A 23,429-nucleotide genomic window follows, 5' to 3' on the forward strand; every position below is an offset into this window, starting at 1 on the left:
TTGCCAGAAATAAGCAGATGTAATGGGTGCAACATCTGTATGATTGTGGCCTGTTCTATCAGTTCAAGAGGTAACTGTCAATCATTTGGTGGGGGGGTGGAACCACAAGGCAGCCAAGTCAGTGGGCCTGGTCCACGGGTGGGACAACTCAGGAGTGGGAGAAAACTTCCTGGCAAGCAGAAAAGGAACAGGAAGCTTGGGGAAAAATGCAGAGCGACGCATTTTGGGTCTTGATTTCCTGTAGCAATCAAGGTCAGACATAAATAAACCACAGACAGGTACCTTGAGCTGCTGGGCTACATGAAGGTGCCTTTCTCCTGATCCAAGTTCTCTGACTGCCACCCAACCGTCACCCAACCCTCTTTTACCTCTTGCAGTTGAGATTCCTTTTTCTTGGAAGATAAATGCAGGTGGCGGTCCAGCATGGAGTAAAACTTCTCCCCATCCTTCTCAAACTTCTTCTTCCTTTCCTATGGAGAGAGAATTTGCACAAACTTCTACTGGGATCTAACTGAGCACAAATGGAAGAGCCAAAAACAGAATTCACCCGACCTGTTAAAAACCTGGATGTTCGGAGAGGAAGAAAAATTGTTCTGATTTTGCTCAAAGACTTTGCTAATATTATTTTCATATAATCCCAATTTCTGACTGGGGAATGTCTCCTCAAGCCCAAAATGTAACAGTGTTTTGGTTTACACACACACACACAGAGAGAGAGAGACAACTATGTTTGAACTTAGGCAATAAGCGCTGTGAATGGAGGATTCTCAGATTAAGTTTTTCCTATTAGTTTTGCCCAGAATGTTCATGAGCAAATCTGAACTGAAGCTTATCTTCTGTATCTCACCGTGTTTATTCTGCTGTGCACAAAAACAGTTTATTTCTAACACAGACCCAGTATAAAACATTAAACTGCGCTCAGTCTGGGAATAATTAAAGTGACAGAATAACAGATTAATAACAAAATTATGCAGATTGTTAACAAATGAACTTTTAAACTCTTAGACTACTTGTGACTTCAACTCCAATCTCAGCCAGCTTTGCTGGCTGGTGGATATTAAACCATTGACTATGTGTGTGCTTTCATTGATATTAAACCATAGATTTCATAGACTTTACAGACTATGATATGAGACCCAGTATAGTGTAGTGGTTAAAATGCTGACCTACTATACAACTTTGGGTTAACATAAAAATTTTCCCACAAACCTGAACACATACATGAACATGCCATCCCAAAAAAAGACGCCAACTGACCACACAACTATATCATGTGGGTAAAGGAACCTGCAATTTTTTTTATCTCTCTAGGGTAGAAAATCTGATATCCATCCTTTCAAATATGTTCTTCAAGGACTCCAATCTGCCCTAAATACAATTTGTGATGAATCAACCTGAATCTTAGATCTGCAGATACTATTTTACCATTTTAAAGATCATAAATCCACTGACAGGACTTTGGGGGATTTTATTTCTTTAGTCCATGCTTCAAATATTCTGGAAATGTCCACTTTAAAAGTATTTTTGAGCTTTTGATAAAAATATATTACATGTTTTAATTCTGACATGGATTCTATCAAGTAAAAATGCATTACAGCCAATTTAAAGTCATGATCTCAGCTTTTGTACAAACTTTGCAATTTACCACCAATTTTCTTAATAGAAGTTTTTCCAAAGAAAAATGACTGCCATTATCACATATGACTCTTATGATCAAAATTCTATCCGTGTCCCAAAATGGCCCAGATTTCTCACCACTCCATGAAATAAAATACTTTTCTTCTACAGATTATACTTGCCATAGTCACATAGGAAATATGTGCAATATGCCATTATATTTTCACTTTACAAGCAGCTATCTGATAAGGCCAATTAGTTTTTTAAAAATCGCAAAGGTTAGGGTTGCCATTTTATAAAGTATATCTAAGTTTTAATCTGATAAAAGAAAGCAGATTTTAATCTGATAAAAGAAAGCAGATACCTGGTCTACCTCAGTATTTGCTTAAAAGAAGAGCTGTGAATCAGGAGAGAGCCATGCTAGTCTGTGGTAGCCCAGAATCAGGAGTCTATTCACTTGTTGAAACCAAGATATTTTATTAAAAGGCATAAGCGTTTGTGAGTGCTTTTCCTCAGATGAACAACGCTGGATTTAATTCAACACTATTGCCACTCGATTCATCTGACGAAATGAGCTGCTGCTCACAAAAGCTTATGACTTCTGATGAAATGTGTTGGCCAGAAAAGACACTCCTGTCGCATCTTCTGAGCAACGACCGGCAGTCCCTTGTAGGGAGAGAGCTGTGGTGAGACCCGTGAGAGTGATTCTCACCCTTAGAAGGGAGAGGACACGAGTGTCCTTCACCGTTTCTCGGCCTTTGGGCTGAGAGCAAAAGCTCTGTGGTGGCTGGGAGGGCGCACGGGCAGCGCTCGCCTCAGAATGGCTCCCATTCCTGACTCCGCCTCTCACCCGGATTTCTACCTTAGGCACAACTTGCATTTGCAAATGGGCTGCCGATTGCTCTGCATTGCCTTTCCTTTCCTTTCCTTTCCTTTCCTTTCCTTTCCTTTCCTTTCCTTTCCTTTCCTTTCCTTTCCTTGAATATTAAACATGCGAGGCTGAGAGCATTATGCGGCTTCCCTGGTTTGCTGCCTGCCATTTCTAGTCATAGGCAGCCCGTTTGTGTCTGGGGTTGTGCCCAAGGCTGCCATCCTCAACCTGCAGCCTCTAAACTCTGCGCCACATGACTACATCGAGGAATCCTGTAAATCAGATCCTCTTCCTAAAAACGCAGCATTCCTGAATCACCCGTGCTGGCCAACCACAGGGAACTGCTGACCCCCACCCCACCCGAGCGGTGGGCCACATGAGGAACAGGCCGCCTTCAAGGCCAAGGACTGCCCTACTAAAGAGGGGACCTTATATAGAACACCCCCCAAAAAAAACCCAAAGGAATTGAGCAGCTACCACAAAGGAGAAATCGTTGGGAAAAAGAGACCTGCTGCAGGTGCCGGGGTCATCCGGACGAATCATTAACCAGGAAGGTTTACTTTAGTTACCTCCACCACAATTTTTTCACACACTGAGGAGATTCAATCACAATTATTTTTAGTAAAAAGTATGTTTTGGTTTGATTTAACCCAAACAGATTAATTCTTCAGGGAGAGAGAGATGTAGAATTCATTTTAAATGGAAGAGCCCCTCCAAGCCATCCTCCAGCCAGACTCTTCCCATGTTTATTTCCTTCCAAAGTGGAGCCATCATCTGAGTAGCAACGAAGCAGACAGAACCTTGGAGAAACCACTGGGAGCTCTACCACGTCCAGGTCAATTAATCATTATGGAAGTTTGGAAAGTATTTTTCTGTGCCAAGAATGCAACGATCCATCATTTTTAAGATGTCATTTGTAAAATGTTTACAAGAAGACCTTATTTATGGCCATGATTAGTTCTGGTTTAAAAAAAAAAAGGTAATCTTCTGGACCGTCTCGCTCAAATTCTTGGGACCAAGTTTTGCTTCATTCCCCGCTTTCCAGTCCCCGTCTGCCTATTTACAGGCTGCTGCTGCTGCCCCCACTTTCCATCACCATCGCCTCGTTTTTCTAGACATTGCAGGAACCATGTCGTGGCAGTCCCCAAATTAAAAAGGAACAAACAATGCGGTACCCAAAGAGAGAGGAGGAGGCCTCTGTACTTTTTTCCTCACTTCCTTTGCTGAAATCCAGCAAGGTCCAGATTTTAGGAATGGGATGCCCCTCTGTCCGTGGCCCAAACAGGGAGGCTGGAAGTGGAAAGGGTCCCTCATCTGCAAGGAGCTCCTTGAATGAGAGACTCACTCTCAACTGAGTAACAAGGGGCATTGAACAAATAATCAGATGTGTGACTTCTCAGAAGGCCAATTCAAAGATGTTCGTATTTCCTCAGCTATCTTACAATATTCGTAGTCTTTGCACAGGACACCATTTCCTAGCTCACAATATGGAAAGTGCAAAGCCATAACACCCTAATTTTTAACATTATAAAAATATATCACTGCTAACAAATGTAGCTATCCGAGACATTACTCTGCAATTTATTTATTTTTTTAGGAAGTGGCTGGAGATACTTTGAATGAGCTTGAAAATCACAGAAGAATAACATCAGTCTCATTTTAATAGTTATGTTACAAATAAAATGGGATTGCAATTTTTTTACTACCGGTTCTGTGGGCATGGCTTGCTGGGCATGGCAGGGGAAGGATACTATAAAATCTCCCATCAGAGGTGGGATTTGCCGGTTCTCCGAACTACTCGAAATTTTCGCTACCGGTTCTCCAGAACTGGTCAGATCCTGCTGAATCCCACCTCTGGATTAGATGCAGAACTTACTTTGGTGAATCCAATTTGCTCCTTACGGAATTTTTCCAGAGGTTTGATCAATAAATTACTGGCATTTTGCACCTGTGAGGAAAAAGGTAGATAAATAACAAATAGGCAACAACACTGAACCTTTTAAATCATGCGTTTGGTCTTCCACTGTGCTCCAGAACTAATTCTGAAGTAACTCATTTGAAACTCTGCAGAACTAGAGAAGAACTCGTGGGAAATGAGAGTTCACACGAGCAGAGTTTGGCCTGGTTCTCACCTCAAACTAAGTGTTCTTCTGGATTAGCGTGTTATGTGAGACCAGCCACTTTGGTCTTTTCAAGAAACAGTCTTAAAAGCTAATCATGGAAAGAAGTAACAGAAATCATGATATGGTGTAATGGGCTTTGCGTAATGTGATGTGTGCTCTCAGGAAACCATCCTCTCCAATTTGGAGACCTCAGACCAAAACCATCGGTGGCCAAGAGCTCTATACCAGATCAAGCCTCTCCTTAGAACCTCCAAAATCTTGGACTGCTCAGTGTCCCCTGGAAAGGAGTTTTTTCGAAGTTTTGTGCCCTGAACTCAACTGAAGTAAAAGAAGAGGGGGGGAAACCTGAAAGAAAGAGGACATACAGCTTTGCAAGGGAAATGGACATATTTAGCGTGCACCAGAAATGCAACTGCTTGATTTAAAAACCCCACAAGAAATACCGACAGCAATTAAGATGTTTTAATGAAGGAATCCAATAATTAGGAATGAAATATACAGAATCCCAGAAAACCCATGGAAAGAAGTAACTTGTTAAAATGGGGTAGATCCTTACTGACTCCTGTCCAGCAGGGAATTCTGCAAGGGCCCTATGTTAGAAGTTGCATTATTGTAGCTATTACTCATCTTGTTGTGGCCGGGTTTAGACACCAAACATGGATCATGCAACCTATTAAGTTATGATTGTAGTTGGTCAAATAAACCACCACTGCACAGATTATACCATAAGCCAAGATTTACAGTTCCCAAGATTCAACATGACACAGCATGCTGGGCCCACACCAAGCATCCTTTGGGTCATGCAATGATGGCGCTGAGTCCCATCTTTCTGGATCCTCAACCTACTTCTGACTAAGGAGGAAGAAGAAATGTCCTTACCATCATGGACCTCTCAAGTTCCACCTCTTGGAGCAGCTCAGCAAATTCCTTAAAGGATTCAGCTGAAAAGGAGAGAAAATACTCTAATGAGAAAACATTAATTGAGAGATTAAATAATTGAGAGATTAACCGAGAGCCAGTTTGGTGTAATGGTTAAGGCACCAGACTAGAAAGCAGAAGACTGTGAGTTCAAGTCCCGGTTTAGCTATGAAAGCCAGCTTGGATGCCTTTGGGCCAGTCACTCTCCCTCAGTCCAACCTACCTCACAGAGTTGTGGTTGTGGGAAAAATAGAAAGAGGAGGAAGGTTATGGGAAATGTTTGTTGCCTTGGGTTATTTGTAAAACTAATAAAAGTGGGATACAAATGAAGACTGACTCTAAGGGATGGGAATATACAGTACTTCCTATTTCCCTCATCTTGCCTTTAGCATCTTCCTCATGGGAGTAATACCCTGAACGTGTAGCCTTCGTGGCAGATTATCCTATCAATGTGCTATCAATATTCGGCTGTGACCAAGAGCGGGTCTCCCAGAAACCTTCTGAGCAAACAAGAGGGGTGTCCCACGTCTCCCATGTCCAAAACAACTGCCCACTGGAACCAAAGGATGCATTTCTACCACATGATAATTTTAAGACTGCCTGAAATCTGGGTCAAACCATCTTTGGCTTTGGACCCAGAGCCCACCGTCTTGGCTTGGCTTTTGGCTTTAATTTAAAAGTGCAACAGAAGATTGAACCTTCCTTCCCCAGCATAATGCTCATAAACTCTTCCCTTTCCTTACAGGATAATATGGAATCATCTATTGGATGTTTATGCTGTGCCAAATCCGTTTTGCAATTTATCAAAATCTTCCCCTCCTTCGGTTTTTCTGTCTTATCCTCGGAGTGCCCCAACCCTCAGCACAGAGGGCAGGAGGGCAGCCCAGGCCTGCTGCTTTCTGACACTTCCCTTGTTTCATCACTTTGCAGCTGCCCTGACTGTTCACACCTTCACTTTTTCCTGCTTATTCTCCTCCCAAATATAAATTCTGCATGATTTTACAAACATTTACTATACGCTGCAATAAAAGAACTGATCCGATGTTTGCATCCATCAATCCACCCATCCATGGATCCATCTCAAATATTAATAGGCAAAGTAATCACCGATACAACTGGGTTGTTTATCAGCTAAGAAACGTGAATAGTAAACACACTATTTGGAAAAGAATTCCTAAAACAGGCACTCCGGTTTACTTTCTTGACATGGAAGTAAGTAGAAGCCCACCTTCTGATCAGGACAGAATGTCACACAACTCCTTTTTTTCTAAAACAAAAGAGGAGTGAGAGCATGAACACATTTTTTTCAAGAGAAGGAAGTTGGCTTGTGTTAAGGGCCTCCCAAGTCATGCTGGAAAGGAGAAACCAAATGCGGGAGAGTCCCATTCTTGGAAATACACAATCCAGCTGTTGCTGGGTTCCCTAAGCTGTCCCATGGATCCCGTGGTCAGGCAAAAACAAGACATAAATCTAGCAGACATATCAACAAGGCCAGATATAATTTGAGTTTTAAAACTTAACAATGTGCTCTTTTCAATGAATAATCTAGGGCTGCTGCTCTGGATCTGAGCTCTTTCCCACTGTTCCAGCGGCTGATCTGCCCATCATAAGAGGGCTGGCATGGCAGGTATGGAGAGGAAGCTAAGTATGCCCGGTGGGTTTCATGCAAGATATTCTAAACTGAATTGCAACCAAGAACTTTTATTACTCAAGTAGCACATTAAATGACGAGGCAAAAGAGGCAGCTGGCCAAAAAAGCACTTACCAATGTTGATTTCATCATCTGTCAGAGTGTCCCCAATGAAGTCAAACTGGAAGGACTGGAGCGTCAAGGAGAATTTCTGGACAGCCAAGGAATAATCTGGGAAAGTTTTAAAGAGGAGAGTCTCACACACGCGTCTGCAAGAAGAGCACCTCAATTTGCAGAAACCTCATAGCTGAAGCAGAGCACGGATTCTGAACTTGCCCCCCCCAGCTCCCCCAAGCACCACCGGCTTACAAAGGGGCAGCTGGCTTGCCTGCCTCGTCTTGGCTCCTCCCCTTCACCCACGGCCCCGCCCACGGCCCCGGCTGGCCCCTGCAACTTCCAAGGAACGCCCTGCGTGCAGCTCCTGCCTTCTGCCGGCCAAAAGTGCCTTTGGGGCCAACCAATGTTCTTGGAAATAAATCTTACACTGAAGGCTGGCGCTCTGTTTTATAGCAATGCAGCGTCTCAATATTTATTTATTTTTTTTAATGAAAACAATCTGTAACGGAATCAGGATTCAGAGGCACCAGAGTAAATGTTTACCAACATGCTGCTCTCCATGGCTGTTAAACTGCCTTCACCAGTTTTAAAATAAACATGCAGAAGAGAGACTTTGTGTGCATTAAAAATAATTTCCATGCTGTGGTCAGCCTGCCTATGAGGGAGGGAGGGAGGGAGGGAGGGAGGAAGGAAGGAAGGAAGGAAGGAAAAGATTGGCAGGGCTGTTCTGGATTTTGCAGGACAGTTGTCCGACTCCATGGCCTTGCAAAACTGTTTAACAGCAAAGCCAGCAGGCCCTCAGCCATCTAAGAGCCTTTCCCCACCCTTGATCCCTTCACTGGAGATATTGTGCCTTATAAGCAAAATGTGCTCTTATTGATTGTATATAAAGTATGCTTGCATTCAAAACCACATTTTTCCCCAGTATGGTTTTTATCACCGACCCTGAACTTTCCCCCTTCATCTTCATGTTCAGCAATCAGATTTTCAAGCCATTAATTCGTCTTATTTATTCGTACTTATTTTTTTTTTTTGTATCCTGCCTTTTACTACTCTTCATAAACAACTCAAAGAGGTAAACATAAGAATCTAGAGTCACAGGGCTGGAAGGACCCTTTATCGTCTCCGCACACTTTCCTGAATCTCAACACCGTTTTTGTGTCCTAATGACCAGAACTGGACTCGGTATATTCCACGCGTGGCCTCAGTATAAAGTGATATAATGTTCCCTTCTTGTAATCTTGACGTTTATCCCTTGCTCAATAATTGGTGATGGTTTTGATGCTTCCTCTTCCTCTGTTATTCTTCCCTCTCAGGGCAACTGAATCTGCAGGCAGCATAATTAGTTTACTTTTGGGTCACCATTTCTAAAAGTGTTTAAAAGCTCAGCTTCTTTTTCCTTTTGTTTGCATTCTGGAAGTTTAGAAAATACTTGTCTAACCAAAAGCAACTCAGACTTAAGCACCAAGAGAGGACAAGTGTTTCGATGAGCTCTCTAGAACTACGTATTTATCAGCATTGGTGGCCCATGGGTTGATTTGAAAGGCGGGCAGCAAAACTCCGAGGGGGGAAAAAACTCTTTAATTTCTGATTGCCATGCTGGGCTCATGGAGCAGAATCCAAAGAATTTAGGCCCTTTAGGCTCTTCAGCCTCTTTTGAAGGCCCACAAACCACAAAGAGGAAGCAAAGGGCCATAGGGGTGAGCTGTGGATAAACCCTACCCTGGAAATGCCATGGAGCCAGGCAGGAATTCGAGGTCTCCAGTCCAATAAACCTCTGCCTATTTGGGGTCAGGTGAGTGAAGGATCTACGGGAAAGGAGGAATAGAAGGACCTTGAGCAAGATCCTGCATAGCCAGGGGCAATATTAAGGGCAATGGACCAAGAACATTACAGGAATTAAAGGAGGAATTAAAAGTGCAGCGTGAATGACACCATGTGTGTATCATTTACCCTTTCCACCCTCCCCACTGCTTCCTTATTTTAACCATACATCTACATTTTGAGGTAGGCGGAACTGTGACTCAGGGACTGGCCACACAAAGACATCTACAGATTTGCAAGGAAACAAGGACTCAAGATCTGGATGTCCCTTCATCTCCACCCTGACCCTGTCCGAGCTTCCTGTCAGTTCTTTCACACATCAAGTCTCTTCCCATGGCCAACAGCCACATTCTCAAACGTAAAAAGACTGCTTTTCTGAGCTTAACGAGAATCGAATTTGCAGTGTTTTCAGCAGAAAGCATCCAGGAACTGGACAAGGGTGTGTCCAGGAAGAGCTGCAGAGCCCCAGGCGGGTTGCTCTGAAGAGGAGGAGGAGGAGGAGGAGGAGGAGGAGGAGGAGGAGGAGGAGGAGGAGGAGGAGGAGGAGGAGGAGGAGGAATAATAATAAAAGGTAAGAGAGCAGGTGCTGAAGCCAACAGCCGCTCAACTCATCCTCAGACTGTCCCCAACAAGCTTCTACCGTTTTCTTTCACTTGTTCTGCTGGGCACAAAGGAGAAGAGTTCTCCAGAAAGCCGAACTAGAAGGCGGGGTTTTTTCATTTTCTGAACCTTCAGACAGCCAATGCTTTTCCAAGGTTCTGGAAACAACTGGGCCGTTCTTCAGGTTTATTGTGTTTGACCACGGCATGAAGCGAGGTAAATGCGACGCAAGCGATAACGCGTGGAGAACGGGGTTTGGTGAGAGTTCGACTCTTGTTTACTTCCTCAAACTCTCTATGCTGCTGGAATCCTTGCAGACCATTCTTTTCCTCAGAGGCTTCCTGGCTATGGGTCAAGCCACTAAGAAGGGCCTTTCGCTTGGTTTTTCACTCTCGTAGTTTGCTAGAAGTAACGTTTGCAGCTTCTGTGCCCAAAATTTCCTGCACAGTTGTAGAAGTCAAAAGCATGACAGCCCCATCTTTTGGCAAGACGGAGCTAAAACATGCCAGTGGACGACCTTTTGGCTTCTTATCCTTCTTGGCGTAAAATTAGAAATAGCAGCTCATATTAAGTATTCCGGTGCTCATCAGAAGACTAAAACATGGGTCTCCCTAATCCTAGCCCAGCATTTTCACCATTTCTAGTTCAACTAGAAGGCACAAGTGTCCACTTCTGAACCTATTAGCTAAGGTGGCCATTCTCCATCTCATAATAGTTAGCCATCCCTTTCCATAAAGGGATATCACAATTCTTCCATTGACTACTTAAAGGGGAACTGTTCAAATGTCCCAATTCAGGTTTGCCCACCTGGCCCTGCATGCGCCTGCTATGAATACACCAAAAGGGAGAATAAGATCTTCTCAGCTGCCTTCGTCCAAGGAAGGCCAAGACCTGTCAAGGCCAGCCTGCAGTTTCAGCTTCAACTCCAAACTTTGTGGTAGTGGAAAGTGACAACACAGTGTGGAAGTCGTGCCAATGCCTACATCTTCTGCTCAACAGCAACTCTGCATCTGAAGATAAGCTCCTTTTCACTGTCCAACCCAAAAGATCTGGACACATTTTTGCTCAATGGCAGCCTTCCCCAACCTAGACATCTCTGGATGTATTAGGGATAGAGCTACTGGAGACCTCCTGGGGCCAGGCGTTGTTCCCCAGCATCTCTGCCCAACACTCAGGGAAGATTGAATCTCTTAGGCATTTACCGTATATGCCGGCGTATAAGACGACCCCCAACATTTCCACTCAAAATATAGTTTGTTATATACTCGCCCCTCTTCCGCACGCCTTCCACTTTTGCATTTTTTTTTTGGAGGCACTTTTGTCTCCGTGAAACGAATCCGTGAAGCCGAAAGGAGCAGCCAGCCTTCTCCCAGCTCCCAAGGAAACGAGGCTCGCACCGCCCGGGCTCCGCTGAGGTATCCGGCTGGGGCTGTCAGGAGTTATTACCGCTGGCGCGCCGCTCGGCTCCAGTCCAGCGTTGCCTCGGGAAGGGAAAGGCAAAAAGGAAGAGCCGCGGCTTTTGCCTTTCCCTTCCCGAGGCAACGCGGGACTGGAGCCGCGGAGCCGCGCCAGCGGTAACAACTCCTGACAGCCCCAGCCGGATACCTCAGCGGAGCTTGGGCGGTGCGAGCCTCGCTTCCTTGGGAGCTGGGAGAAGGCTGGCTGCTCCTTTCGGCTTCACGGGATTCGTTTCCACGGTGCGCAAAGTGCCTCAGCCGCGGGCAGCCGCAGTGCTTCCCAATTACTATTTGCCGGCGTATAAGGCGACCCGGCGTATAAGACGACCCCCAATTGGAGGCATCTTTTCAGGGCAAAAAGTCGTCTTATACGCCGGCAAATACGGTAAGTCCTTTGATTAGGCATTACAAGTAAACTAATAACTAGCAGTCAGCACGGGTTTGTTAAGAACAGATCATGCCAAACCAATCTTTTTTCATTCTTCAACACAGTGACTAAATTAGTAGACCAGCAAAATACTGTGGACATAATATATTTAGATTTCAGCAAGGCATTTGACAAAGTAGACCACAACTGACTTCTTAGTAAGCTAGAAAAAAGTGGAATAGATAGCACCACCACTAGATGGACTCGCAACTGGCTGACAAACCGTACTCAACGAGTAGTCCTTAATGGGTCTAAGTCTACATGGAGGGAAGTAAGCAGTGGGGTGTCACAAGGTTCCGTCTTAGGCCCAGTACTCTTCAATATCTTCATTAACGACTTAGATGAGGGAATAGAAGGGGAATTTACCAAATTTGCAGATGATACTAAGCTGGCAGGAATAGCTAACACCCAAGAAGAAAGGCTCAAGATCCAGATGGATCTTGACAGTCTAGAACACTGGGCCGGATCTAAACAAAATGAAATTCAATGTAGAGAAAGGTAAAGTCCTACACTTAGGCAAGAAAAACCAAAAGTACACATATAGACTGGGTGAAACCAGGCTCAATAGCAGTAACTGTGAGAGGGATCTTGGAGTCTTAGTGGACAACCAGCTAAATAGGAGCCAGCAATGTGCAGCAGCAGCCAAAAAAGCTAATGCAATCCTAAGTTGTATTAACAGAGGGATACAATCAACATCAAGGGAATTACTAATACCACTCTATAAAGCCTTAGTAAGACCACATTTAGAGTACTGCATCCAGTTTGGTTCACCACATTATAAAAAACATGTTGAGACTCTAGAAAAAGTACAGAGAAGAGCAACCAGGAAGATTAGGGGACTGGAGGCTAAAACATACAATGAATGGTTGCAGGAACTGGGCTTGGCTAGTCTAGTAAAGAGAAGGACCGGGGATACATGATAGCGGTCTTCCAATATTTGAGGGGCTGCCACAGGGAGGAAGGGGTCAAGCTATTTTCTAAAGCGCTTGTAGGCCAAACAAGGAATAATGAATGGAAACTGAACAAGGAGAGATTCAACCTGGAAATAAGGAGAAACTTTCTGACAATGAGAGCAGTCAACTCCAGGAATAGAAGTTGCCCTTGGAAGTTGTGGGAGCGCCATCACTTGAGACTTTCAAGAAGAGATTGGACTGCCATTTGTCAGAAATGGTGTAGGGTCTCCCGCTTGGGCCGGGGGTTGGACTAGATGACCTACAAGGTCCCTTCCAACTCTGATTATCTGTTCATTAATCTGTTAAAAGTCCTTGATGTGCATCCATTCATTCTGCCTTATGATGAACACTTTTTCATTGATTTTTCTTTCTTCCCTATCTCCACATTACATCTAGTTCTTACTCAGAATATTAATTTCTGCAATGAGCTCCAAAATCTTCAGTCACATTATTAATAAATGCACATTTGCAAAGCGCTTTGCTGTAACCAATAAACAGAGTAGCCAACATCACATCTCGTGGTTCCACATGCTAATGAAGCTTTGTGTACAGTTTGAAGTATGGACATTCCTGAATCGTTGGGTTTCTACACTCTCTTCCACCCCCTTGTTCCTGTAGGAGTTGGTGCTTTTACTTTGGTTTTAGATCAGACTATATGTCTGGTACATACTACATGTCACTGACAAGCATTACTTAATTTGAAGTAGAAGCCAACTGCAACAAGACATAAACAAACCATAGTTTATGGAGCTGTCCTGAGTCAATTAGAATTGGGTTTAACTCACTTTAGGAAGCAAAGATCTACCGTATGCTCATATTAAGCTACCATTAATCTAAAATAAAATCTTATTTCCAATTTCCTCATCAATTATGAGCTGGATAAGGAACAAGAATGTCGAAATTCAGCAAGGGGAGGTTCATTCTTATCCTAATAGATACCGTGTTTTATCAGGACGACGTTACTAAGGGAGAAAGACACCTTCATTCGCGCTAATCACAAGGACTGCAACTGGGAGAACTAACTGAGTTGGATACTTAGAAATCAAGCAAATTATACAGAGGCACTGGCAGGACGCATGCCAGATGGAGACAGAGAACCAAAAAGAGGTTTTCTCTTCTCTTACAAAGCCAGAGCTCCATCCAATGAAATTAATTCAGGAGTGGCAGAAGGAAAAGATACTCTTTCAACCCACTCCAGAGAGAAAGTCAGCATTTGGGGTCAAGGTAATTCGATTTAAAAAATAAAAAGGGACTAATGGCCTTCCTCTCTTCATAGTGACCCCTTGACCCCTTCTGCAGCACAGGAAACCAACTACTGGTTGCTGGGAAGGAACAGCGGCGGAGTCCTCCACCCCCACCCAAGTGAGGGATGGGCCGATCAAGCAGGAGGGAAGGACTGGCCCAGAATCCCTCCGAGAAATGGACCTGCTTCACCCTCCCTGATGCTGTAACCATTACACCCCACTCTCTTTACCTCACCCGGTTCTCCCCAGGTGCTGGGATGCAGATCTCTACTGTCTGCCCCCTGTGGTTTTATAAAAGGCTGATTCTGACCCCAACCGTTTTTGGCCTTAAGAGAGGGTCGCCCTCTGAAAATTTGGTTGCTGGAAGGAGAGAAGCACCCAACGCAGGTCCCTCCTTCCTGTTGCTATTGTGCCACTCAGTGCTGAAATAATATCCAGCAGCTGAAATTCATTCCGTCCCTACGGAGGGAAAAGAGGATTGGCCTCTTCTGCAGAAGGAAAAAAAGGTAGAGGCCCAAATATAGCTCATCGGGGGCTCAGCTAAAGTTATGTTTCCTTAGAAGTGAAACATGGGATACAATTTTAAGGTTATAGAAATTGGGGTTTTTTTTTATATTAAACAAAATCAGACTGCCAGAACTAAATCCAAATCAGTTGGATATGAAATGGAATATTTTAAAAAATCTACAGATATCTTGAGTGCCAAAATGGAACCTATCATGGAGACTTTGCTGATTTCCTGGCTGTGACAAATGAGGCAAAAAGTTTTATCTGTAATTTAGACATGTAGTTTAGATTTTATGTTTCACATTTGGTATTTTTATCTTTTTCTAGAAATGTGCCATGGATGTGCCATGTGGTAAATCAATAATATGATGAGGACTCCTCCCGAGGCCACTTCAGAGGAGAATGGATCAATCGCAGGAGGGCAGCTGGCCGAGTGGGATTTGGCTGAAGCAGCAGGGCAGCTGGTTAGGGAAGGTGAGGAAGAGGAACTACCTTCTGCACCAGATCCAAGGACATGTAGGGCAGAGGAAAGGCAGGAGCAGCGGACGTCAGCCCGATGGCTCGCAGGGAGGCAGCCTCATCCCTCTGGAGGGGCTGCACCAGAAACCGGCTACTTAGCACAGCAGTCAGATGCATGCGCACGCAAAACGTAGTCACCGAACCAGTAATATCACCAGTTGAATCCCACCCCTGGATAGGTTCTTTTACTAAAGTTAAGCGGTTGCAGTGAAAGTAAATCTAGATCCGAGCATTCACGCCCAAAGGTTGGTTACACTTTCCCCCCTGGCCCTGGCCCTCCTCTGACTGGGTTCATCAGTGTCCAACAAGATTCCTTTCCGATCTTTTGGGAAATGCTTTGAAGTTTGGCGCCTCTCAATGCAGTTTTGCATTCTCTTCCCAGGCCAGGTGTCTTTGGCTGGCTTACCTCTGGTCTGACACCTCTGGTTCTTTCAGCTTGTACCCCCACCCACCCACCCCCATTTGCCTTCCCATGCCCAAACTTTATTTACCCACATTCTCCCCCCTCCCCTTCCCTTTTATGGCAGGATGCCAGCGATGCGAAGAAGCTCAAAATGGCAGGCCTGACACGAATGAACGAATAGTAGTTTTGAAAAGTTCAGAATAAAATAATCCTTCTTCTGAAACAGTATAAAAAAAGGATGCAAAGAATAACAAATGCCCATCCTTGAAAGATCTGCTGCTGACAATTGAACCCCTGTGTGCGTGTGTATGTGTGTGTGAGAGAGAGTGTGGCAAGATCAGGTGGATCCCTTGTGCCGAATTCTTTTCCTGCTGCAGAAGAGCGAGCCAAACACTCCCTAGACAGCTCTGCGCAGGCCTGGCCTGCAGGCAAACCCAGTGCTGAAGAGTGCGCCATAGTGCTGGAATCCTGCAGGTGGAGATTTTAAAAAACGCCATTCTCACCCGCCCCCTCCCCCACACAAAAAAGGGAAGGAAGAGCGCTTGAGCTGAGCCATGCAGACTCAGAGAAGCCCCGCACCCTACAAAAAAGCCTCTTTCAGCGTTTTCTGCCCACAAAGATCTGTTTTCCAACGCTGACAGGAGGAAACGCTCAGCTGCTACTAGCTCTCGAGGGCCGTCCAAAGAAACTCAGAATCCTCCATTTTCTGCAAAGCCGGAGCCAACAGGCCTCTGTGGCTCCTTTGGGGCCATTCGTGTGTGCCAGGAGTGCAACCATAGGGGGAAGACTCACCAGGTGGGCAAAGCTTTCCGCCCTTCGCCAGAACTTCCAGTGAAATGCATGGCCGAGAAATTAAAACTTCAGCTGCGGTGGCTGAAGGCACTGGCAGGAAAAGGAAGCGGCTCTTCCGAATGCCCCAAGAATACCGTGCCAATGCTGGCCAAGCACCCCAGGAGGGAGACCTGAGATATCCCACTAGGGAAAAGATTCTCAGATCACAACATGCTTCCCCACCGATGGCAGCGCAACCCGGCAGGAAGTTCTTCCTTCTGGGCTCCCCAGTATTTGTCTTCTGGGGTTTAATCTTGAAGCCCTGTCTAGTGAAGCTCAACCCGGGGAGCTAGACAACTCTTCCTCGGACCGAATCCCCGTCTTGCCACTAGCTCAGCGGGCGGCTCTGCCAGGTGCCTTTTGCGGTAGGCAACCTCTGAGGAGGAGAACTGGATGGGGCCCAATTCTCCATCAAAAACTTCTGGCCACCCAGGATTGACCACTCTTCTAAGTAAGGTGACTTAAGAAATCACCACCCTAGCAATCCTAGCACTTAAGATATAAAATTTAAATTCAAGCGATCCAAATTATCAAGTTATCAGGACTGTCCTAAGGCAGAAGATTTGCAGCTCCTCCTAAGTTCCCTGCAGCGAGAGGCCAATGGGGTGAAGAGGACACTGACTTTCTGCTAGATTACCAGTCTCTCTCCAATCTGCCTCCCGCAAACCACCACAGTTCCAGCTACAAGAGGCCAGCGGAAAAAAATCACTCTTGCCCTTGCAAAAGACAAGTGGGAAAGGAGGCAGGTGGGGGGACAAATCAGACAGGAATTGTGGCAAGACAATGTAAGGATGGGGTGATACTACACCCATCAACTTCAGTCTCACCACTCCAGGGCAACTTGCGTGGAGCAGAAATGAGCAGAACTGTGACACTGTAGTTAAGATGCTGAACTAGGACGAAGGAAAGCCAAGTTCCGGTCCCTTCACAGGTATGGAAACCCTTGGAGTGACTTTAGGCCAATCTCAGCCACTCAATCCATCCTACTGTGAAACTCTGTTGTGGAAGAGCAGGAAGAGGGAACTGGAGGAGAGGATGCCCTGTGTGCAACCTAGCAAATCAATTCTGAGTTAATCTGGCCGCATCCAGTCTGTGAAAAGCCAGAAGCTCTACTACTGGCTCCTTGCCCTTCACTCCAAAGGCTGGGAAGGAAAAGCAACGACTCCTCATTGTGGAGAAGACAATAGTGTTGAGCACAATTCAGAGCTGAAACTGCCTGGATAGCATCCTAATTGGTATCCAAATCGGCTTAGGAAGCCTTGAGCTCATAATCATAAAAGCACTGCATTTTTTTGATATAGACAGATGGATGAACGGACGGACGGACAGATGGACGGATGGAGAGAGAGAGAGAGGGAGCCCCCAGATTGGAGAGCAATGGTGCACAATTCCAATGACCACAAAGCAAGCAAAACTTAAATCCAGCACAAACGGTGTCATCTCCCACTGCCACTTTGTCCTGTGCTAAATGTTTTCTTGGATCAAGGAACTTAGTAAAGCCCCACGCTGAGCGTGGCCAAGACAAGGGTTCAGCTGTTACTTGGGGGAAAAGGGCAAGTGGAGAAATTCATCCAAGCAGTGGGATGGAGGCAGGCATTCAGATTCTTGCAATGCCTCTTCAGGCCCGAACTTATCTAATGGAAAACAGATTCAAGGCAGAGCAAATGAGATTGCATCACAATATTCGGGAGGCAAAGCAGGACTTGTTTAGTCGGTCCCCACCCGTCGGGCCGCGCTCGTGTGGGGCGTTTTTTGGAAGCTGGGTTCGTAAAGTGGCGGGGGCGGGGGTGAAGCCTGGTTGGTCGCGGGGTTTCTAAAGGCCATTGATTGCCCAGTTAAGGGGGGGTAGGGGGAAGGTGGGGTGGTTTAGGTCACTTTTCAAACAAATTGAATATGCCAAAATTAAAAAAAGGACGGGGGAATTGTTCAAGCTGGTAAAAAAAAAAAACCCTCTCCAACTCTGGGCAGTTGTTTTAACAGGAGGAAACAGCAGTTTTGTGCTTCAGACTAACAAGGGAAAAGAAATGCACACTGTGAATTAGAGTTAAAATGGGGAAGGGGGTGGAGGTAAGTAATCGGCTTCCCTTCTGCATGGAAGAGGGTTATGGCAAGCTCCCACGAGAGAGGGGGCCCCTGCTCCTCCTTCTGGGCCCTGTACAACTGGAAGGAGAGAAGAGGAGCACCGACCGTCTTCAAGGGGCTTTCCAGGGAATGAGGAAAGGCAACCGGGCAGGGGGTCTTTCAACTGAGACGGGCAGGGGGACTTCACACCAAGCATTCCACGGAGCTGCCAGATGCAGTGATGGTCCCAATCAGGGGTGGGATTCAAATTTCTTAACAACCAGTTCTGTGGGCATGCCCTAATTTGTGGGTGTGGTTTGGTGGTCATGTGACTGGCTGGGCATGGCATGTATGTAGATATTGTAAATATTTATGTAGATATTGATTTTTTTTATTAAAAAAAAAAGCAACTTTTACCCAAAATGAGGCAAAGTAAGCAGGCAGATTGAGTTGCTTGCAGAATCACTGAGTCACTCAGAGATCTACCTTTCTGCAATCTGCTGCCTGAGTCTGCACTGAAAAATAGGAGCTTCAGTCCTAAGGAAGGTTCAGCTCTGCTCTCAGGACAGTGATGCAATTTGCCAGTTCTCCGAACTTTGCAGAACCGTAACAACGGGTTCTATAGAACTGGTCCGAACCAGTAGAATCCCACCCCTGGTCCCAATGCTCACCATGCAAAAAGGCACCTGGTTCCCCAGCATCAATAGCATTTAGCAATAGCATTTAGACTAACATACCGCTTCACGGGGCTTTTACAGCCCTCTCTGAGCAGTTTGCAGAGTCAGCCTCTGGCCCACAACCATCTGGGTCCTCATTTGACCCACCTCGGAAGGATGGAAGGCTCAGTCAAGCTGGAGCCAGTGAGATTCGAACAGCCAAACTGCTGGCAGTGGGCAGAGTCTGCCTGCAGTACTGCATTCTAGTCACTGCGCCATGGCGGCTCATGAAGCTACAAATGGGAAGCAAACTTCTTTGTTGCTGGTCCTGTCCGATTCTCCGCAATCCCACAGTCCACAGCACGGCAGGCCCCCCCGTCCTCCCCGCCTTTCCCAGAGTTTGCCCAAAGTCATGTTCATTGCGCTGATGGCCCTCTAGTATATCTCGTCCTCTGCCCTCCCCTTCTCCTTTTGCCTCCCATATTTCCCGTCATCGGGACCTTTCCAAGGAGTGCTCTCTTCTCACTTGGTGTCCAAAGTATTTGAGCTCCAGCCTCAAGTATGGCCACTTCAAAAGCAAGCAGAGAAGTTGCCACTTCCTCCCCAGCACAGAGGAAATCAGGCTCTGGGAAAACAACTACAAAAGGCCTCCTTCCATTTGAGTTTTGGAAAAAGGGATCTGTGCTGTCCCAGCCAGTCTATGGGAATTAGATAGTTACTTAGGAATTATGAGCTGTTCCCTTAAGGGAATGCATCTTGGTAAATGTAGTTAAAGGTACCCTGGGAAATGTAGTCCGTGTCATGTGACCACATCTGTAATCCTGATTGGTCACTAGTTTGACCCTCAATGGGTTGGGGGAGGTTTTCCTCATTCTTTGTCTGAACTCTCTAACTCATGGCAGCTTCTTTCTATCACTACGAGATGGGTTAGGAGATAACCATCTTTTACTACAAGGCAGATATATACGAAGGACTGGTCATTAAAGAAGAACTTCGTCACAAACGTGAGTTATGAGGATTACCTGATGAACCAATTGTTATGGATGTCTTGTTGAGTTACCTATCCGCATCTGTACAGCTTCAAATCCACCTCTGTGCAGAAGGTAGAAAAGGATCTTTCCCTCTTTGTAATGCAGGCAGACACACTTTCGCAGCCTAACAAGCCGCCCAGGGCACCATGGTGCCGTCTCCTAAAGAAAACTGCTTGGAAATATAAAATGGTCCTTAAGACCAAGAAGCAAATGGTCGGTGGGATCTGTTTGTGAAGAGCAGAGACAGATTTCAGAGGCTCACAGCTTGTTCGTGGGAAGAGGGAGGCGTCTTCGTTCGCTCTGGCTTCCTGCTGTACACGAACAGCACCAATGTGATAACATGCCCTGCCTGCAATTTAACTCCCCATCCTACTTGAACCCATTTGCCATTGGGAAACAGGCCAGTCTTTTGCTTGGTCTCGCTCCATTTTGCCAGCACCCCCTCCGCCCAAGAGTCTGCCTTTCCCTTGCAGAAAATGACTGGGCTTCGGCCGCTGAACACCGGACGGTCGCAGAGCAGGCCAACCGATCGGCAGCCACATTAGTGAAGAGATCGGACAACATGGGAACAAAAGCAAACTCCAGTTTCAGCCTCTCAGAGTCGCTGCTCGTTTTCTTACAGTTTCCCATAGTCAGTGTAAGTAACCAGCTGAAAAATTAAAAAGCAGGATAGGAGGAAGAGTTTATCAAACAAGTACAGAGATTAAACAAAGCCTGTGGCATAATCTGCTCAGCAGGACCAATTCCAAGCTAAATAGACTGACGCATACAATCCTACCGGCACTTCACATACAAGCAGGCCCGCTGCCAACTTGCCCAAACGTTTCCCTGTACCAAAGGGAACATATATATATTGCCACCCAACTGTACTTGGTATCCCCACCCACTTTTAAGGCTGCATTTTAAAAAGTTGTGTTAGTGCACATTGTGGCCTGTGAAATTGTGGAAATGCTTCCCTCCTCCAGATTCCCGTCCTGTCCCAACAAGAGGCATCCAGCAGCTCAGCCTGACTAGGGCTGGATAATAGGCTGAGGCCCCTGCTCCCTCGTATTACCTAAAGCCCAGAGCCGGTCTGGTCCACAACTGCCCTTTTCACAGGCCAGAAAACCAAGACAAAAGCCAGGACTAGCAAGAGGCCAAGAGGAAGAACCGTTCGAAGAGCTGAGTAGACACCATGCCGTCTTTTTTATTCCCTTCCTTCTCCGCTTCTCAGCGGCTGCCGTTTCCTTGCCAGGGTTTTCCACAAGTGGTTGCCTCCTTCCTGGGATGAAGAGAAAGTGACTACTAGCCAAGGTTAGCTTTGTGCCTCAGGTGGCCCTCACAGCCTCCCAATTTCTGATCTGGGGCTTTAAGCACCGACATCAAACAGGCTTCTTAATTCATTTGAAATCAATACTGACAGCTGCGAAGGCGGCAGCGACCGATAGCTTTTTCTTGCTAACTTCTCCTTACTTGGTTAAGCAATATTTTTTAAGCAGATGCAGCCTGAGTCCAAACTGATTTTTCTTTCAGCTGCCAGTTCAGCTTGGGGTGCAACTAGCAGGTCCCGAGATTAAGCCGCTGCTCAAAATGTAACTTATTTTTGTCTTCATCAACAAAGATTAGAGTTTGTTTACTCACCATACACAGGTACTGAATAGCCGAGAGTAGATTACCTTTATGAGTCTTGATAAAATTAAATAAACACAATGACCAGGAAACAAAATGGCAAACATGAAAGGCATGGAATGAAGAAGAGAAGAGCAACTATTTCCATTTGAGAAAACCCAGAAAATATACCAGGGGCTCAAAGAAACTCAAAGCAAGCTGCAAGGGAGGTATAGTGGTCCTGAAACAAGCCAGGACAGAAAGACAGACAATCAAAATGGCTGCCAAACGTTTCTCCTGAAAAGAGAGGTGTTGTTTTGTCTCACCTGATGTTTGCAAGATGTAACAGACTCCGTTTGTCCTGGCAGGAAGAGAACCCAATGGAGCTGGGCTGTAGATGTGGGCCACAGTGAGGAGCTGGCATGCAAAAGCCCAAATGCATGAGAAAGACCCTCACCTGGAACCCACCAAGCCTCTGCCTCTACCAACATCAAGGAAGCAGAGACGCATCACCTACTGGTTGACTACACCGCCCCTAATTTGGACCCCACTGTGACATCCAGCAGCTCCCTTTCTCCAAGTCACTGCCACGGGGAGGGAAGGGTTGAGAAAAAACCATATCTGAGGCAGAGCCAATGCTGAGCCTCCCCTGAAAACTCCTCTAGTGCCCCCTCTTTCCTGTTGCCAAGGGCTCCTGCCCAAGGAGGAAAGCTGCCCCCCCTTCAGACTGGTGGTGAACCCCGAAAGGGGGTATTTGTAACAAACCAGCTGGCCAATTCTGCTCAGAAAGCAAGAGCCAAAGACAGACAGTTTTACAAGACTGTCACAAAACAAGAGCAAGAAACCACGATCACAAGCATCGTTCTTATAGTAAGGATATTAAAAAAAGAGTTACGTGCTTGCCAAGGAAAATGGGCCCCAAATGCAACTTTCTAAACCCTCTATTAAAAATTGGAAGGAAAAAAAAGAATTACGCAAAATTACTTTGAAAAGCTTTATAAACAAGAAGAAATACCTAATGAAAATATATTGCAATATTTAAAAGAGAAGGGTCTACCGTGGAAGTTAAGGCGGCGGCTCCCCCACCCGAGAAGCGGCTGAAATGCTTCCACAGTTCCCGCCACTGCTGCCGCTGTTATTGGAGATGGCACTGGTGAGAGGGACAGCTGCAGCTCGGCCTGGGCGCTTGGAATGCAGGAACGGGCTGCGCGCTGGGACTTTTGCAAACTTGCAGAGCCCGAGGCTGGAGCACCAAGGGTAGCAGCAGCAGAGACGCTTGCTCGGCTCTTCTCACGCCCACCCAGCCGCTCGGGATTAAACCAAAACGCAGCACGTGGCGCTCCCAGGTACCTCAAAATCTTTTTTTTCCTGTTGTTACGTGGACGGGGGAAAAGCGGGAGCGACTCAGATGCTGTTGCTGGAGATAGCGCTGGTGCGCGGTGGAGGAGAGAAATTAATTCACCTCCGAAAAAACGTCCTAGCTGTTTTTTCAGGGCTCAAAAAAAAAAAAAAAAAAAAGGCCCGGCCTTATTTTGTGAGAAACACGGTATTCTTTATAGAACCACCTATAGAAACAGGAAGTATTCTACTCCAAGAGATAGAAGAATTTGGGGAAGTGGCGGGATTTAAAATTAATAAAGACAAGACCAAAGCATTAGTTAAAAATCTAACGGAGAATCAGAAAAAAGAATTAGAAAGGGAAATTGGATTACAAATTAGAAGATTAAATATTTGGGAATATGGTTAAGAGCGAGATGTTCTTCAATAAAAGAAGATAACTATAAAAAATTGTTGCAACAAATAAAGATTTAGAACTATGGGGGAAATTACAAATATCCTTATTGGGAAGAATAGCCACAATTAAAATGAACATCTTGTCCAAATTGCTTTATCTATTTCAAAAAATCCCCATAAGATTAGATTAAAAGTTCTTTGAAAAGTTAAATAAAATAACAATAAAATTTGTATGGTTAGGTAAAAAAACCACGGATAAAAGCGAAAATGTTACAGGATAGCAGAAGCAGAGGTGGCTTTGGACTCCCAGACTGGGAAC

The 23,429-nt window shown here is 45.6% G+C and overlaps 1 protein-coding gene across 3 annotated transcripts in view; it reads right to left on the reverse strand.

Moving 5' to 3' along the window:
• The window catches only part of OPHN1 (oligophrenin 1), a 96,372-nt gene that overhangs the window by 53,407 nt on the left and 19,536 nt on the right, over positions 1 to 23,429 (reverse strand). The window contains exons 1-5 of one of the 3 annotated variants that reach the window (XM_087972017.1): positions 7,820 to 8,027; positions 7,295 to 7,390; positions 5,491 to 5,552; positions 4,365 to 4,436; positions 369 to 470 (exon numbers count right to left, since the gene is read on the reverse strand). In XM_087972017.1, the coding sequence (XP_087828143.1) occupies positions 369 to 470; positions 4,365 to 4,436; positions 5,491 to 5,496 (180 nt within the window). In that variant the 5' untranslated portion in view covers positions 5,497 to 5,552; positions 7,295 to 7,390; positions 7,820 to 8,027. Of the gene's footprint in view, positions 1 to 368; positions 471 to 4,364; positions 4,437 to 5,490; positions 5,553 to 7,294; positions 7,391 to 7,528; positions 7,705 to 7,819; positions 8,028 to 23,429 lie in introns of those variants that run through there. The other 2 variants (XM_087972016.1, XM_026684910.2) reach the window with 2 other exon arrangements.

The sequence above is a fragment of the Notechis scutatus genome, chromosome 10, assembly GCF_049901735.1.
Source record: "Notechis scutatus isolate UNSWTSFEM ecotype Mainland chromosome 10, rNotScu1.2, whole genome shotgun sequence".
Taxonomy (NCBI): domain Eukaryota; kingdom Metazoa; phylum Chordata; class Lepidosauria; order Squamata; family Elapidae; genus Notechis; species Notechis scutatus.